We start from the raw sequence: 18,549 nt of genomic DNA, 5'->3' as shown, positions 1-18,549 counted from the left end.
CCCGTTAAAAATATGTATAAAAAAAATAGCGCAAGGATGCTAGATGGTTTTTATTGAATGGTTCACGGTTTACATTGGGATCAGTTAAGTTAAACAAAAATGTTTAGGGAAGACATCATAGCAATTGAAGGTGGTATAATGTATGCCAACCACGGCTACAAATGTAATAATTTTCTTCTCCCAGAAATTGAATCCCCAATCCTAAGGGCCCCCCACACTCCGACAGAACATGTGTAATGATGTGGTTCAGCAAACAGGGCCAAAAGTCGGTGCGCACAAAAAATCTGTCCACTTTAAACATAATTCCCACACTGCCGCCGTCGAAGTTTGAACTCTAATCTCTTCTCCCAAATACTACATACTCAACCATTGAGCTAAGCGCGTACAGGTACAAATGTAATTTTCTTATTGATGTGATTGTAACCACATAATCATTTATTCTTTTTAATATGTAAAAATAAATAACATTTAAACATCAAATGAAAAAATAAGAGTTAATATCATCTGAGGTCCTTCGAGTATAGTGGTTTTGTCACGTTTAGTCCTTAATTTTTAAATTGACCATTTGTGGTCCTTCGACTTTCAAATTTAACCATTCGTAGTCCAAGTTAACCACCCATGGTCCTTCAAATTTCGAAATTTAACCAGTCATGGTCCTCTTGAAATGATCATGTTTGGTTCAAATTTAATAGTTGAAAGACCATGGGTGGTTAACTTGGACCACAAATAGTTAAATTTGAAAGTCGAAGGATTACATATGATTAATTTAAATGTTTAGGACTAAATATAATAAAATTAATATACTCGGAGGACCTCAAATGTTATTAAGTCGAAAAAATAACTATATATATGATAGTAATTCAGATGATATTTTCTTGCTTGAGGCTCGAGTGGCACGAGGGAGTATTGATTAGCTGTGTTTTGGGTATTTATTTGGTTGATTAAGACAAGACATCGGCCCTAGCAATTGAAGGCGGTGTAGTGTATGCCCACTACAGTACAATTGTACAAATGACAGCCACACCTATATATGGCTGTAATTCATTTCCGGGACATAGTTCATTGATCAAAAGGTCAATTGTAATTATAATACCCAATAAATATTCGAGTTCAAACCTTCAATAGAAGAGGATCTCACCCTTAAAATATAATGCAAGTACTTAGACTACCAAGACACATTTTACGATTTATATCTGATCCTCTCACTTGACCTAGGGCAAAACATTGAGGAGTTCTTAAGTTTGGAATTCAAACTTATATATAGCTATATTTCATAGATTAAGAGTATAATATCACTATTATTATTATTATTATTATTATTATTATTATTATTATTATTATTATTATTTGTGCCTGTCATCTATCTATAATATGGTGGGCATACACGTACCATACAACCTTCAATTGCAGTGAGGTCCAGACTCTACCAACTTAGTATGCTGTGCAACCGAATGCACCTTGCAAGGTGCATACGGTTGCAAAACGGCGCCGTTTTGGTTAAAAAAACGCGCGTCCCACTTAAAGAATAAATCAGGTTCGATTCCCGGCAATATCATTTTTATATATCCAGAAATTCATAACTATATAACCACAATTTCATAACTATATATCCACAATTTCATAACTATATATCCACAGTGAATGAATGAAGTAAAAATCCACAATGAATGAATGAATGAAGTAAAAATCCACAATGAATGAATGAATGAAGTAAAAATCCACAATGAATGAACTAAATATCCACAATATATGATTGAACTAAATATGCACAATGAATGAACTAAATATCTATAAATTCATAACTATATAACCACAATTTCATAACTATATATCCACAATTTCATAACTATATATCCACAGTGAATGAATGAAGTAAAAATCCACAATGAATGAATGAATGAAATAAAAATCCACAATGAATGAATGAATGGAGTAAAAATCCACAATGAATGAACTAAATATCCACAATATATGATTGAACTAAATATCCACAATGAATGAACTAAATATCCATAAATTCATAACTATATAACCACAATTTCATAACTATATATCCACAATTTCATAACTATATATCCACAGTGAATGAATGAAGTAAAAATCCACAATGAATGAATGAATGAAATAAAAATCCACAATGAATGAATGAATGGAGTAAAAATCCACAATGAATGAACTAAATATCCACAATATATGATTGAACTAAATATCCACAATGAATGAACTAAATATCCATAAATTCATAACTATATAACCACAATTTCATAACTATATATCCACAATTTCATAATTATATATCCACAATAATGCTATTGCTGAGAGTCGAACCTGATTTTTTTTTTTTTTAAGTGGGACGCGCGTTTTTAATCAAAACGACGTCGTTTTGAACCGTATGCACCATGCGCATGGTACATTCGGTTGCACAGCATAACTATTGAACTTAGCTAGTACCAAACAAAGACTTGAAACACAACTGATGAATATTTTCTCATGTCACTCAAGCCCAAACCAATAAGCTAAACATATCGTATGCTAAATAAATAAAATTATGGAGCGTTAACTGAGTTAACTCGTCCAATTCAATCGAGTTAACCGAGCTGACTCAGTTTTGCTATAATATATATATATATATATATATATATATATATATATATATATATATATATATATATATATATATATAGCATTGTTTTTTTTTCTTTTAGTTAGTCGCTTAGGTTGTCTAGGCGCTAGACGATAAACTATCGTCCGACTAGCGCCTAACACCTACTGCAATCATGAAATTAGTAGAGACCGCCGAAGACTTTGTGGTCAGGAAGAATAATTGTGACTCTCCCAAATAAGGAGGTCACATATTTAAACCCCAATTGGAGCATGGACATACTCTTTATGTTTTAGTAGGTTGAGAAATACAAACTACATTTCATAGATTTTTTTTATCAGATCACGAGGTGTCCTAGACAGATCCTAACTATAAGATGAACCTAAAAGCTACATTTCATAGATTTAGAATAATTTATATCTATTTATTATTATTATGTTTAGCTTGAGCATTTAACTTCTTGGTTGAGAAAGTATATGAACAGATACTACAATGTAATAGAGTTAGTAGCATTCAAAAAAAATGTAACTTCTTGTTTAGTTGGCCCTCGAGTGGCACGAGCACATTTTCATTGATGATCATTAACTTCTTGGTTAGTTGGCCCTCGAGTGGCACGAGGACATTAACATCTTGGGTAGTTGGCGCTAGAGTGACACGAGGACATTGTCATTGATGATCATTAACTTCTTGGTTATTTGGCACGAGAACATTTTCGTTGATGGTCATTATTACTTGGTTTAGGTTGAGGTTAATGTTTTTTATGATTGTACTATGTTGGGAGGGGGCTATTGGACATCTGTATATGCCTGCTACCACAAAAAATTATTGTCCTGCCATTATTTTATTTTTGTGAAAACGTTGTCCTGCCATTATTAATGAAACATTTGCGGTTCCAAGGACCTTTTGGTCCATAGGTATTAACTCCTATATTTGGACGGTGGTGGGTTTGAATTTTGATAGAGACGATTATGACAATAATTCATCTATTACTTTGTATAGGTGGGTATCTTCTTTCTTTAAAAAAAAAATATATATATATATATTTGCGGCCATGATGTCCCAATTACTGAAACAGCACATATGTAAGGGTTAACTTTTTACCCAAAAATAATTTTATTTAAAATATGTTTATTCTTTTTATAAATAATTTTTTTTTTCAATTTATTTGGAAGTTGTATTATTAAATATTGTAATTATATTTGAAGTTTTAAGTTCGATTATTTATTTGTTGACACAATTGTATACTTTATACTTATCATATTGAACAAGAAATAAATAAATAAAAATAAAAAGTCCAGGCAACCCCAACCAAGTTGGTCGGAGAATTAATTTGGTAATTATATAAGATTTTTTAATAGCTACATTTTCAACCTACTAAAGCTCAAAGACTCAATACCGCCCCCACTAGGGCTCAAATCCATGATCTACCATTTAGGAGAGCCACTTCGTGCAACTATACCACAAGGTGATTGGCTTCTTGATTTAAGTTTAATTTACCTTTTTGTAGTCCTTATCTAGAGAACACCATCAGGTAGTAGCGGCAAGTTTTTCCGTAAATAAAAGAAATCACTTTTAAAAAGAAAAAAAAAAAGGTTATGACACTTTTAATATTATATTGAGAAAAAATGTGTTTTAAACCTCTCAATTATATGTAGCTGTAATTCTTTTAACCCTTATATTTCAATTGTTGCATAATACATCTCTAATTTTTATTTTTATTTATAAATAAATTATGCTTTCGTCAATCAAGCAACGCAACTGTGGGAACCTTTGTTGCAATTTTGCTTATATTCCATATCATTGTGCTTATAAAGTTGTATGTTGCATTGTTCTATTAATTTTTATTGCACAAAAGTGTCATTACACCGTTAAAGTTTTGTCATTGTATTTGTATATTTAAATACCAAATTAGTTTTACACAATGATATTTTATCATTTACCAAATATTGCTCAACTTTATAATATAAACATACTCTTCCTAATCTAAATAGAAATATTACAAAAATAATAATTATTTATGTCATAATTATTGGCCATAAATATTACCGTAATTATAAATGAGTTTCTTTGTTTTTCCAAGTAAATTATGTGCTAAAACTATAATGTAATAATGCAATTGTTTTTTTTTTGTTTTTTTTTTTTTTTTGGGATACAAAGAGGGACAAATCCCGGGGGAGAACAGTTAAAAGACAATATGGCCTACCCTCCAAGAGGGTTCCCCACGACTAACGACTAACGCTGGTCAGACCCTATCTTCCCAAAGCAAACCCTCAACACACAACGGTTGACTCTCAAGAACGCGAGTCCCTTGCCCATGGGCCAATGCCGTCGATGCGAGCCTATCTGCGACATGCCGAAACTCCAGTTCTTGGAACTTGCCGATCTCCCGAATACAGAGCTACACGATATTACTACCCCTCCCAGACTTGAGGTTCGCATTGATGCATTTGTTCGTGCTTAGAGAGTCGCTTTCCACCACTAGTTTCGTAGCTCCGCGTCTGGCAGCTATCCGCACCCCCACGAGAATAGCCCATGCTTCAGCTTTTTCAACCGAACACGATCCAATATAATGCGTGAACCCTTGAATCCATCGCCCCAAGTGGTCACACAAAACTCCTCCACAACCTACCTTCTTGCTCACACCTTTGCAGCAGCTATCCACGTTGAGTTTCCACCACCCCATCGGTGGCTTCGTCTAGGTGACCGTACCATCGGCAGCCCGACCAACAGCCTTAGGTGCCCACTTTTTCCTAAAGGCCTCCCTAATTTCACTTTGTTGGTTCATAATCCAAGCCTTCTTTTGCTCCAGGCTCAGATGTTTGTTCTAAAAAAATACTCGTATTTCGCCATCTCCAGCACCACCACATACTGATCTCGAACACCTCCGACCAGTCCTCTTCGAACCCCAACCGCGCGTCTGATCTCAGATTAATGGACAGCCAAGTCTTCCAATCCTTTGTATTTAGCATATATGCACGACGCCCCGGGGCAAAAGCATTTCCCTAAAGCCATGAACTCCTGCACAGGTTTGGAATATGTGCTCAAGACTCTCGGGGGTACCTGCACAAGACGAGCACTGCATATCAGTTGTAAATCCCAGCTTAATGCTTTCAACATTGGTTATTAACTTCCCTTGCTTCACCAGCCACAAGAAATGATTGACTTTGTTGGGGAGTTTAATCTTCCAGATTCTTTGCTAATCCTTGTCCACTGCCAAGCCACTTGCCGCACTCAAAGCCCCGTACGCCGAGCAGTTGGAGAAACGACCATCCATTTCCAAGGTGACTCTGCCCGTGAACGTTAGCATCTAGCTTCGTCACCCTTCTAATTGAGCTGTAACGCAATCAAGCAACCCGGAAAATTTCCCTGCGTAACTTGTCCATGAACCGATGGAACCCCTAAATATCTACCCAAGTTAGTCGTTGTCGGGATGTCCAAAGCAGCGGAAATAACCTCTACAATACCAGGGGCTCGTATTGTTTGAGAAAAATACTTGGGACTTGCTTAGGTAATCTTCTGGCCAGATGGTCCACAAAAACGCTCCATACACTGCTTAATCTCGCTCACCTATTCCATGGTTGCTTCCAAGAAAAGAACAATGTCGTCAGCAAAGCATAAGTGTGACAGAGTTGGCACTGCTTGCGAGAGACGAACCCCTTTCCACTTGCCCACATCCACTTCTGACGAGACGCTCTGGCTTAGGCGTTCCATACAAAGGACAAAAAGGGCTGGCGACATGGCATCTCATTGTTGAATGCCCCTTCCCGGGTGGAACTGCGACATTCGGACCCCATTCCACACAATAGACATAGATGTCGTTTGCACACACTCCATAATGATACGCGTCCACTCCTAATTGAAACTTGCATCCAAAAGAGTGTCGTTAATGAAGAATGCTAAAATGAAGAAGGCCTATGAACACTGACCTGTGTTATCTTCTTCTCTGTTTACTGTCTGTTTACTGTGTGCTTCTACAAGTATGAGACACTCCTATATATACAAGAGGGAGGGTTATCTATGCCTCTTCACATCCATGTCTGTTCACCTACTTTTGACCCTTCACATACTTGTCTATTCATTTCTAACACTCCCCCTCAAGCTGGAGCATAGATATTGAGCATGCCCAGCTTGTTACAAATATATTCAACCATGTCCCTACTGAGCCCTTTGGTGAACAAATCAGCTAGTTGCTCACCACTACGAACATGAGCCATAGAAATTAAGCCTTGTTGAATCTTTTCGCGCACAAAATGACAATCTACCTCAATATGCTTGGTACGCTCATGGAATACTGGATTATTTGAAATGTGTATAGCAGCTTGATTATCACACCATAAACGTATAGGCTTCATCACCTCCATACCAACCTCCTTCAACATATTGTGCACCCAAGTTATCTCACATGTCACATGAGCCATTGCCCTATACTCAGATTCTGCACTGGACCGAGCCACAACAGTTTGTTTCTTGCTTTTCTAAGAAACTAAATTACCTCCTACGAACACACAATATCCTGTTGTAGACCTCCTGTCGCTCAACGAACCTGCCCAATCAGCATATGAAAAAGCCTCAACTCTCATATGTCCATGATCAGCATATAGAATGCCTTTACCGGGTGCATTCTTGAGATACTTTACAATTCGAACTGCTGCCTCCCAATGAGCTCGCGTAGGTGCTTGCATGAACTGACTTACCACACTGACTGGAAAAGCAATATCCGGACGCGTAATGGTAAGATAGTTCAACTTTCCCACCAACTTCCTATATCTCTCTGGAGAGTCAAAGGCCTCCCCTTCATCAGCCACAAGTCTAACACCCTGCTCCATAGGGGTCTCGCACAGTTTTGATCCCAACAACCCAGTGTCATCAAGCAAATCTAGCACATATTTCCTTTGGGAAAGGAATATTCCTTTTCGAGAGCGAGCAACTTCAATACCTAGAAAATACTTCAACACTCTCAAATCTTTCGTGTGAAACTTTTCTTTGAGAAAGGATTTAAGAGCTTCAATCCCCACTGCATCACTACCTGTGATTACTATATCATCAACGTAAACAATCAAGAGAATGCATCCAATATTAGTATGCTTGAAAAAGACAGTATGATCACACATACTCCTCTGCATACCAAACTCAATAATCACACTACTAAACCTCCCAAACCAAGCTCGTGGTGATTGCTTCAAGCCATATAGAGACTTCTTCAATTTACACACTTTCCCAGACTCCCCCTGAGCAACAAACCCAGGAGGTTGCTCCATGTAGACTTCCTCAACCAAATCACCATGCAAGAAGGCATTTTTGACATCTAGTTGATACAGAGGCCAATGATTAGACGCAGCTAAGGAAATAAAGTTACGAACCGAAGCTATCTTAGCTACAGGGGAGAATGTTTCCGTATAATCAACACCATAAGTCTGTGTATACCCCTTTGCCACTAAACGAGCTTTAAGTCTAGCCACCGACCCATCAAGATTCATTTTCACAACATAAACCCACTTGCAACCAACTGCAGTCTTACCGGACGGTAGGGGTACCAAATCCCAAGTATGATTGTCCTCAAGAGCAGCCATCTCTTCCTCCATTGCCTGTCTCCACCCATCATGAGCTATAGCCTGACTCAAAGTGTTTGGAACTGACACAGAATCTAAACGTGATACGAAGATGCGAGATGACAATGACAAATGATCATAAGACACAAAGGAAGAAATAGGGTTTTGACAATGACGTTTACCTTTACGAAGGGCAATGGGAAGATCCAGATCATTTGACGAAGATTCTGATAAGGAGGAAGTATTCACTTGCGGTTCAAGCGACGCCACTGCATCTCTCGGCCGTCGAGTATAAACCTGTGTAATGGGGGGCCTAGAAACAGACTCGATTGGTATATATGGTAATAGTATATGTAAGGAAGTCATTATCTGGAGTAGACCCATACCCAGACGATCCAACATCCCCAGAGAACACCATATTTCCAAAGAAAGTAACATTAGCTGACACTAGATACCGCCCCAAGTCAGGTGAATAGCACCTATAACCCTTTTGAGTATGTGAGTACCCCAGGAATATACACTTAAGTGATTTAGGATCAAGTTTCCTGCGTTGAGGACGGATATCCTGGACAAAACAAGTACACCCAAATATTTTTGGTGGGAGATGAAAAAGAGGGTTCGTCAGATACACCAAGGAATAAGGAATTTGACCTTTAAGAACAGACGAGGGCATCCTGTTGATCAGAAAACATGCAGTATGAACAGCATCAGACGAAAAGACTTTAAGCACTTTCATTTGAAACAAAATTGCCTGAGCTACTTCTAACACATGACGATTTTTCCTTTCTACAACTCCGTTTTGCTGAGGGGTATATGCACACGAGGACTGATGAACCATCCCATTTTGGCTCATATAAGTGGAAAAAGATTTGGAGAAGTACTCTTGTGCATTGTCACTCCGTATACACTTAGTAGTTTTATTAAATTGGGTTTTGATCTCAGCACAAAAATTACAAAAAATAGTAAACAGCTCATCCCTAGATTTCATAAGGTATAACCACGTACACCTAGAGAAATCGTCTACAAATGTTACGAAATATCTAAACCCCTTCTTCCCTGTGACATGACAAGGACCCCAGACATCAGAATGAACAAGATCAAATATAAAACTCCAGGAGAGGCGATCATACGTCTTTTCTAAATCAATTTTAATGGCCATCAGCCCCATTTTCCCTTTTCTAAATCAATTTTAATTTCTTTTCCAACTTAAAGATGCCCATGTGGTACGAACCCGTAGTAATTTTCTGAATCCCCCCAATCAACACCGCCCGGTTCCATTTGGTCAGATCCCCTTAAATCTGCTGGATATTACGTACTAACTCCTGGTTCTCGCACCAGGATCGTTTCACCACCTCGGCAGAGTATCATTAGTGAGCCATGTGGCCTGAAACTTGAAGTGGGGGTTGTTCAATCTAGTTCTCCCCCAATCCCCCCTCCCCCCGTCTGTGACAAAATAGGTGCATGATCAGAAGATATCCGAAGGAGATGGTGGACTGACGCCTCGGGGAACCTTTGGCGCCACCCCATGTTACACACTACTCTATTAAGTCTCGATCCTTTACAATAATCACCTTCCGGGCCTCTCGCCCAAGTCATCCGAGGGCAGTTAAACCCCATATCTACCAGCCCATCCCCGTGAATCCAATCCACGAACTCGACACTGCGATGGTATAAAAAAGCGGTGTAATTGAGGGTCTCCTCCTGGCACGTGACAGCGTTGAAATCCCTAGGGGCACGTGATATTACGTTTAGTAGCTTGCAACTCACTCCAAAGGCGTCTCCGTAAGTGCTGGACTCGGCTGGCGTACACAACTGCGAGGTTCCATGGATCTTCGTTGTTTTCCTTGACCTGTAACAAAATGAAATGGGGATGAGCATACTCCACAGTTATCTCAGTAGGTTTGTTCCACAAAACCCATATTCCTCCGCTAAAACCCATTGCCTCCACTCGGACCCAGTCTTCATAGCTTAGCTTTGAGCAAATCGCGTTAGCCTGGTTTCTCGAAAACTTGGGTTCAACCAGCCAAATCAAATTCGGTTTGTGATTTTTTTAAGGGTTTTGAGGACGCGCTAAAAATTCCTCCCTCCAGCGCCCTGGAAATTCCCATATTAGGCTAATCATCACAAACAAAACAAAAACAAAAACCAAGGAAAAACCAAACGAATGGAAAACAAAAAATACGATCAAACAAGAGGCTCACCACCACTGCCGGCAGGCTCTCCGGGCTCATCCTCCATCTCTATGACAGCATCGTCGTCATCGTCAAGATCGCTAGGGTCATGAGAGTGGTGCTTTCCCAGGCGTTCACGATCAAGCACCAGACTCCCACCACCTAGATGATTATAGCTAACTATTATAGTGTGGATTTGGTCTCTTCCTCCTCCGCCACCTTCCGCGAACTCCCTTTTTGTAGTTGATGCACACCGGATCCCTCTGCTTTCTCTGTCACCGGCACCGGTGCCTTGCCCGTTTCGTTCTCTATCTACTTCTCGCTTACGATAACGTTTTCCCGACGCTAACCTCTGACCTTGCCGGCGGCCTGGCCTCCTGAAATGGGTGCTGCTTCATTACCAACCTGCTTGTGCACCTGGGTCGGTCTCGACCCCTAACCTGCCTCCGCCATCGCAGCTTTCGGCGCAACTTCCAGCTCTCTATCGCGATCCAATTCCTCTTCTAGGTTCTCTAAAGGTTGGAAGCGCGAACGTACCTAGCTCGCCTGATCCCCTCCCTTATGGGTTTTGCCGGCCGCCTCCGGCCTTCTCCCCTGGCGTTTGTCGTCCTTTGTGACCAACATCCATGACCCAAAGGGAGCCCTATCATCCGCCATTACAGCAAGCTTCTGCACCGCATCCCGTCGCTCAATCGACTAGTCTATTCTTCTCATCTTCGTGTGGGGACTAGGGCAATTAGCTAGTGTAGGTATTGAGTGTGAAGAATGCGATATGTAGGGACCATTGTCATTAAAAGTCATTTTTTAGGTTCCATAGTGACAATAAACAACTAATTTACCAAATATTTTTCTATAAACAGCTTATAATATCAATTAATCAAAATAAATAATACAATGAACTATCACCTATCAAATAACAACTAATTACAAAACACTCCATAATTTTATTTATTTAGCATACAATATGTATAGCTTATTGGTTTGGGCTTGAGTGACATGAGAAAATATTCATCAGTTGTGTTTCAAGTCTTTGTTTGGTACTAGCTAAGTTGGTAGAGTCTGGACCTCACTGCAAAAGGTTGTATAGTACGTGTATGCCCACCATATTATAGATGACAGGCACAACTAATAATAATAATAATAATAATAATAATAATAATAATAATAATAATAATAATAATAATTTATTATTATTATTATTATTATTATTATTATTATTATTATTATTTAGACTGGGATAGGTATTGTATAGTTTGTTGGTTGAGGCTCGAGTGACAACAGAGAATATTCATCAAATGTGTTTTGTTGTTTGGAACTCTAACTAAATTAGTCACTATTGTAAAAATCGGTCTAGACGGCCACTTAGACGCTAGGCGTCCCTGAACCGTGGAAATTTTTTTCTAGGCGGTCGTCTAGGTGCTTAACTCGATCGGTTGACTTGGCGGTGAACTCGAACGAATTCGACCTAGTTAACGTAAAAGTGGCACGAGGACATTTGTTGGCGCACGAGTGGCACGAGGACATTTTCGTTGATGATTGAGGTTAATGTTTTTTATGATTGTACTATGTTGGGAGGGGGTTATTGGACATCTGTATATGCCTGCTACAACAAAAAATTATTGTCCTGCCATTATTTTATTTTATTTTATTTTTTTGAAGACGTTATCCGGCCATCACTACTGGAAATTATGAAATTTTCGACCATCTGAAAGTGATTTTAAATCAAGTCGAAAGTCTTGTTCCGACCACTTTTGGCATCCGGAAAAACCTTTGTTGCTATTTCCGACCATTTTTTGGTATCAACTTGATTTAAGATCACTTTCAGGTGGTCGGAAATTCCATAATTTCCAGTAGTGCATTATTAATGAAAAATTTGCGGTACCAAGGACCATTCGTATCAAGTAGCTCCTCTATGTGGGCGATGGTATGTTCAAATTTTGGTAGAAGCGATTATGATGATATTTTGATCTATTACTGTGTATAGGTGGGTATCCCCTTATTTTATAATAATAATAATAATAATTAAAAAAAAAAAACATTTGCGGCCATGATGGCCCAATTACTGAAATAGCACATATGTAAGGGTTAACTTTTTACCCAAAAATAATTTTATTTAAAATATGTGTATTCTTTTTATAAATAATTTTTTCAATTTATTTGGAAGTTGTATTATTAGATATTTGTAATTATAATTGAAATTTTAGTTTCGATTATTTATTTGTTGAGACAATTGTATACTTATCATACTGAACAAGAAATTTTAAATAAAAAAAAAAAAAAAAGTTCAGGCAACTCCAATCAAGTTGGTCGGATAATTGATTTGGTAATCATAAGGTTTTTTTTATAGCTACTTTCTCAAGCTGCTGAAGCACAAAGAGCCAATACCAGCCCACTAGGGCTCGAGCCCATGATCTCGCATTTGGGAGAGCCACTTTGTGCAACTAGACCACAAGGTCATTGGCTTCTTGGTTTAAGGACCAATTTTGATCGAAAGTCGAGTACAAAAATTGGTAAAAGTCAATAGTCGAATGGCCATTTCTGGAATTAACTTTAGATTTTTTAAATGCTTACATCCAAAAAAATCATAGAAGGATAATTTTGTCTCAAAGATATCTTTTTAAGGTTAGAAAAAAGAAGGGTAATTTCGTCTCAATGGTATCATTTTTCTTCCCAACCAATGCGGAATTGAAATACTAAGGGGAGAGATGGGATTCTAATTCCATGAAAATTTGTGAATTGCAATCTCATGTAATTGTAATTCCCTCCAACCAAACGAAGGAATTTGTTTGCCTTCGAAATTAGGTGGGAGTAGAATTTTAATTCCCTCCAACCAAACGGGTTGTAAGTGCAATATATTTCACATTTGATGCAATTAATAATAACATTAGAAGCACTTAATATTGTTGCTCGGTGTACTTTATATTATTGCTAGTTGTACTCTAACGACAAACAATAACTACAAAACTCTAGAGTGAACTTCTAAACCAAAACAAAACAAAAACAAAAAACAAAACAAAAAAAGTAACTAAACTAAACCATAAACAAAACAAAAAGAAAAAAACTAAACTAAACCGTAAAAAATAGACAATTTCATTGCACCTATATATAGAGCTGTCAAAGCGGGCTTAACCCGCCGGGCTTGTCCGTCCCATCCCGCCAAAAAGACGGAGCGAACTTTGAATTTTATGGTCTGTATTTTGGCAGGCTTCTTAGCTCGCCCCCGCCAAAATAGCTAGCCTGCCTAGTATGTATATATTATTAATATTAGTGCGTGTGTGTATATATATATATATATATATATATATATATATATATATATATATATATATATATATATATATATATATACATACACATCATTTTATATAATTATACATATAAATATATATTAATTTATTTATTTATATCTAAAAATGTATTAGTAAGTATTACATTGTATAAATTATTTGTTATTGACTTATAGATTCACATATTATGTATTTGATTATTTATTAGGACTTATTATTATATTAGTTATTATTGTGTTCAACAAATTACAAATACATTAATATATGTTTAAAGTATTCAAATTATTTTATTATACACTTATTAACTTTTTCATATTATTTTTTATTTAAATTTAAAACTTTTTAAATTTGGCGGGCTCCCGCCAAGGCCCGCGGGCGTAAGACGGAGCAGGGCGGCCTATTTTAGACCCGTTTCGACAACTCTACCTAAGGCGGGCTCCCGTCAAGATCCACGGACCTAAATTTGGATGTTAATTTAAAAACATCAAAAGTTTTTGTTGAGACTGCGACAACTTGATGTTTTCGGGTTATTGTCAGGAATTTTAGATCCAACCAAAAAAAGGATTAACTTGAATCCATAAACATAATCATGAATAAGACTAGCTCAGTGGGAAGAATGACCATGGATCGAGTCTCACCAGCGGTAATGTGGGAGCAACCTTTCAAAGTGGGGCTTCTTGTGCCTAGTAAGCAATGGTCTAGCCTCTATGGTTCATGTTCAGTTGAGTTATCATAATTTACATCTTCCCAAATGTTCTGTCGGCCGGAGTGTGGGGCTCTTTGGGTTGGGGTTATACATTTTGGAAGAATGAATAAGGCTAGCTGGAAAGTAAACAGAGTACCTTGGTTAACATGACTAGACATTAAACACCTCCTACGACTGAATTGCTATAAATTCTAGTATTCTACTGTAATCATATAATCATTTCCGGCGCATATCTGATATCCCCCCAAAACACCTCTTCTGAAAATGTCGTCTGGTTCCTCTCAAAAGAACCTTCCACTGCGGGAAATCCCCGGCGGCTATGGGTTACCATTCTTCGGGCCGATTAAGGATCGCTACGATTTCTTCTACAACCTAGGAATTGACGAGTATTTCAGAACCCGAATGGAGAAGTATAAATCCACTGTTTTCCGATGCAACATGCCACCTGGTCCGTTCATGGCCAAAGACTCCAAGGTTATTGCCCTAGTTGACGCTGTCAGCTTCCCCATCCTTTTCGACGTTTCCAAGGTGGAGAAGCGAGACATCTTCCAAGGCACCTACATGGCGTCCACCAAATTCACCGGCGGCTACCGCGTCTGCTCCTTCCTCGACCCCTCCGAGCCCAAACACGCCATTCTTAAGGGCCTGTTCATCAGCACCATGGCCAAATTGCACAACAGGTTCCTCCCCTTGTTTTCTAGTATCGCGGACGACATGTTCGCGCAAATCGAGGACGAGATGAGTAAGAAAGGGGAGTCTAATTACAACGACATTAACGATGTCAAGGCTTTCGAGTTCTTGTTTAGGTTATATTGTAACGATGTGAAACCGTCTGACACAAAACTTGGGACGGGGGCCGCTAAGTCCGTCACGACTTGGCTGCTCCCGCAGATCGCACCGGTCACCTCGTTCGGGTTCAGTTGGCTGCCCAATTTCGTCGAGGACTTATTAATGCACACTTTTCCCATCCCATTTTTCCTAGTCAAATGCAAGTACAACAAGATGTACGATGCTTTCTACCACAACCTCGGACCCCTCCTCGACGACGCCGAGAAGGCCGGCCTGAAAAGAGACGAAGCCTGCCACAACTTCGTCTTCTTCGTCTGCTTCAACTCCTACGCCGCCTTCAAGTTCTTCCTCCCCGAGCTCCTCAAGCACGTCGGCTCCGCCGGCGAGGCCCTCCACCGCCAGCTGGCGGCGGAGATCCGCGGCGCGGTGGAGCTAGAAGGCGGGAAAATCACCCTCAACGCGCTAAACAACATGCCGTTAACCGAATCCGCAATCTGGGAAGCTCTCAGGATCGAACCCCCTATCCGTTACCAGTACGCTAAAGCCAAACAGGACATCACAATCCAGAGCCACGACGCCTCGTACCTTATCAAGAAAGGAGAAACCATATTCGGATTCCAACCCTTCGCCACCAAAGATCCCAAGATTTTCGAAAACCCGGAAACGTATATCCCGGATAGATTTGTCGGGGACGGAAAAAAGCTGATCCAGTATGTTTACTGGTCTAATGCGAAAGGGACAGACATTCCGGGGGCGAACGACAAACAGTGTCTGGGAAGGGAAATGATTATTCTACTTTCACGGCTGTTCTTAGCGAAGCTTTTCCTCCGTTACGATACATTCACGGTTGAAGTTTCAAAGTACTTGTTCAGCTACACCGTTACATTCAAGTCCCTAACCAAAGTTACTTCATTTGCATAAAAGGGATTGAACTGTACGGGTCGTGTTGTGGAATCAGAGAAATGCTATTCTCAACCAATAAAATAAAACTTTAGTTATATATTAATGGGATCTATCTTGGGTCAAGGAACGAGGTCATGCGAAGGTCTTAATCTACTCAGACTCTCACATGGTCGCGTGAATTTGCTCCATGGCAATCAACTGGATCTCTCATTTTCAGGTTGTGTTACGTTATTAATAATTGTCGTCTGTTTCGTCGACACTTTGAATATTTGTATGTTTCTAGATTAGCGAATAAGATTGCCCATATGTTAGCTAGGGCGCGCTGTTCGTACTCCGTCTGGTCCGTTTATTTGGCATTCTATATATGATTCCTTATTGTATTGAAATTTAATTTAATAAAGTTTTTTGGGTTGGTTTTCAAAAAAAAAAAAGGGGGGATCTTAAAGTGAAACAAGATGTTGGACATTCATGGTGAAATGATATTTCAAAACTTATCATTTCTAGGTTTTAGTTTTTCCGATCTCCTTAACTTTAGTAAACGGAATATTCGGTTAACTTTATATTATTCTTAATTTGATTCATTGCAAAATATTTTTTAATATTATAATAACAACAACAACAACAACAACAATAACAACAACGTGTTCTTCTATATATATATTACAACAGTAATAATAATTATTATATAACAATTAAATTAGTATACACAAAAAATAACTTGCGATTTTTTATATATAATTCTATATACATATTGCACAGAAAAACGTGTTCTTCTAAAAGTTTAATTGTTTGTTTCATATTTTGTGTTAAAGATCTGTAATTTAGTATTTCATGTTTATATATGATACATGTATATTGGAGATTTAACAAAAAAAAAATCCTAAAAAAGTTGAAACAGATCAAATGTTTGTCCATGAGAGTGGCAAGGGTGAGGATCATTCATACATTGGATTGGACCTCTTCGCTCCTAAGTCAAAGGGTCGAAAACTCAATGCCACTATATCACTATTTTTAAACAACTTGGAGCTATGCCTTTTTATTTTCGCACTATTACAGATATGAAAATAATGGTTAAAATCATATTCAACTGTCAGCTGCCCCTGTCAGAAATAGGATTGGTTACTGATTCTGAATCGGCAGATTATAGATAATATTGTGATTTATCAAGAGATCCTCCATACCATTCGCATGGATAAATGCAAACCTGACTACATAGTCCTGAAATCGAACTTGAGAAAGCTTATGAACGGGTGAACTTGAGATTCATTCGGTCCACTCTTCGGGATGTTGGCTTAAACAACATCTGGGTTAGAAATATTATGCATTGCATTGAGACCATGTGGATGTCCATCCTTTGGGAAGGTAGAAAGCTTGAGAGGTTCAAACCAGAACGAGGTGTTAGACAGGGAGACTCTATTTCACTGTACCTTTTCGTTCTTTGCATTGAGCGCCTAGGCCATATCATTACGGAAGCTGTGGTCCAGGGCAGCTGGAAAGGAATTAAGGCGTCTAGAGATGGTCCGAGAATTTCCCACCTTTTCTTTGCCGATGACATGGTTTTGTTCGCGGAGGCTGAGTGTCTTGACAAATTATGTAAGTGCTCTGGCCAGAAAATCAATAAATTGAAATCTAATATCTTTCTCTAACAATGTTTACAGGGAAGAAGCGGAGAAACTAGCAACTCTTGCTGGCATCCCCACGATAGATGATTTTGGGAAATACCTAGGGGTTTCCTCTTTACATGGGCGCATTGCAAAAGATCACTGCAAGAGCATCATGAATAGGGTCCATAATAGACTGGAGGGAACCAAGCTTTTATGGTAGCCAACCAAGCTTTTAATCAAGACGAGGACATTTTTTTTCGAGACTGCACCCAGAAGCATTCAGAGATTCTTGCGTGAAGATGAACTTAGGTTACTCGGTGCACTGAATACCGTGACTCCGTGAGGATCAACTAATGATCACGGATTTACTCCTTTATTTCAAAAGAAAAAAAAAAAAAAAAACTCCTGACTTTTTAACTTTTTTCCTTTTTATCTTTGTTAATTTAAAATAATTCACACCATTGACCCTTCATTAATCAAAATCCTAATATCTTAGTTTATCTTTTTATATCTTTTTACACCTATTAACTAATTCAACAATTAATTTTACCAAACATTTTAGCCCTGTTTGGTAACATAGTTAGCTTATCAGCCAATTTTGACTTATTTGACCATTATTAACAGTTTGACTTAGTTAAATAGCCAATATAAGTGTTTGATTAATTAACTTTTTGTAGCAGCTTATTGTTCCATAACGCTATAGTTCAAAAAGCTACTAAAAATAACTTTTTCGATCAGCTTTTTGAGAAAGTCATTTCGCATGTAATCACCAATCAGCTAACAATTAATTTACCAAACATCTTTCAAACATTATCTTTCTACAATAAGCTAATGCTATCAACTAATCCAATCAGCTAAAATTTATTTACCAAACACCTTCTTTAATTTCAATTAATTAGCTTATTAGATACTAGCTTTTCAAATTTTAGTTATCAGCA

General features: G+C 38.3%; 1 protein-coding gene across 1 annotated transcript; it reads left to right on the top strand.

Moving 5' to 3' along the window:
• The first annotated feature begins 14,512 nt into the window (after positions 1 to 14,512).
• LOC109182034 (allene oxide synthase 3-like) lies at positions 14,513 to 16,425 on the top strand. Its single transcript, XM_019332049.1, has one exon. The coding sequence runs from the start codon at positions 14,580 to 14,582 to the stop codon at positions 16,023 to 16,025; it is 1,446 nt and encodes a 481-aa protein (XP_019187594.1). The 5' UTR covers positions 14,513 to 14,579; the 3' UTR covers positions 16,026 to 16,425.
• The last annotated feature ends 2,124 nt before the right edge of the window (positions 16,426 to 18,549 follow it).

The sequence above is a fragment of the Ipomoea nil genome, unplaced genomic scaffold (genome assembly GCF_001879475.1).
Source record: "Ipomoea nil cultivar Tokyo-kokei standard unplaced genomic scaffold, Asagao_1.1 scaffold1043, whole genome shotgun sequence".
Classification (NCBI taxonomy): Eukaryota; Viridiplantae; Streptophyta; class Magnoliopsida; order Solanales; family Convolvulaceae; genus Ipomoea; species Ipomoea nil.
This window is presented reverse-complemented; position numbering and strand designations above follow the sequence as displayed.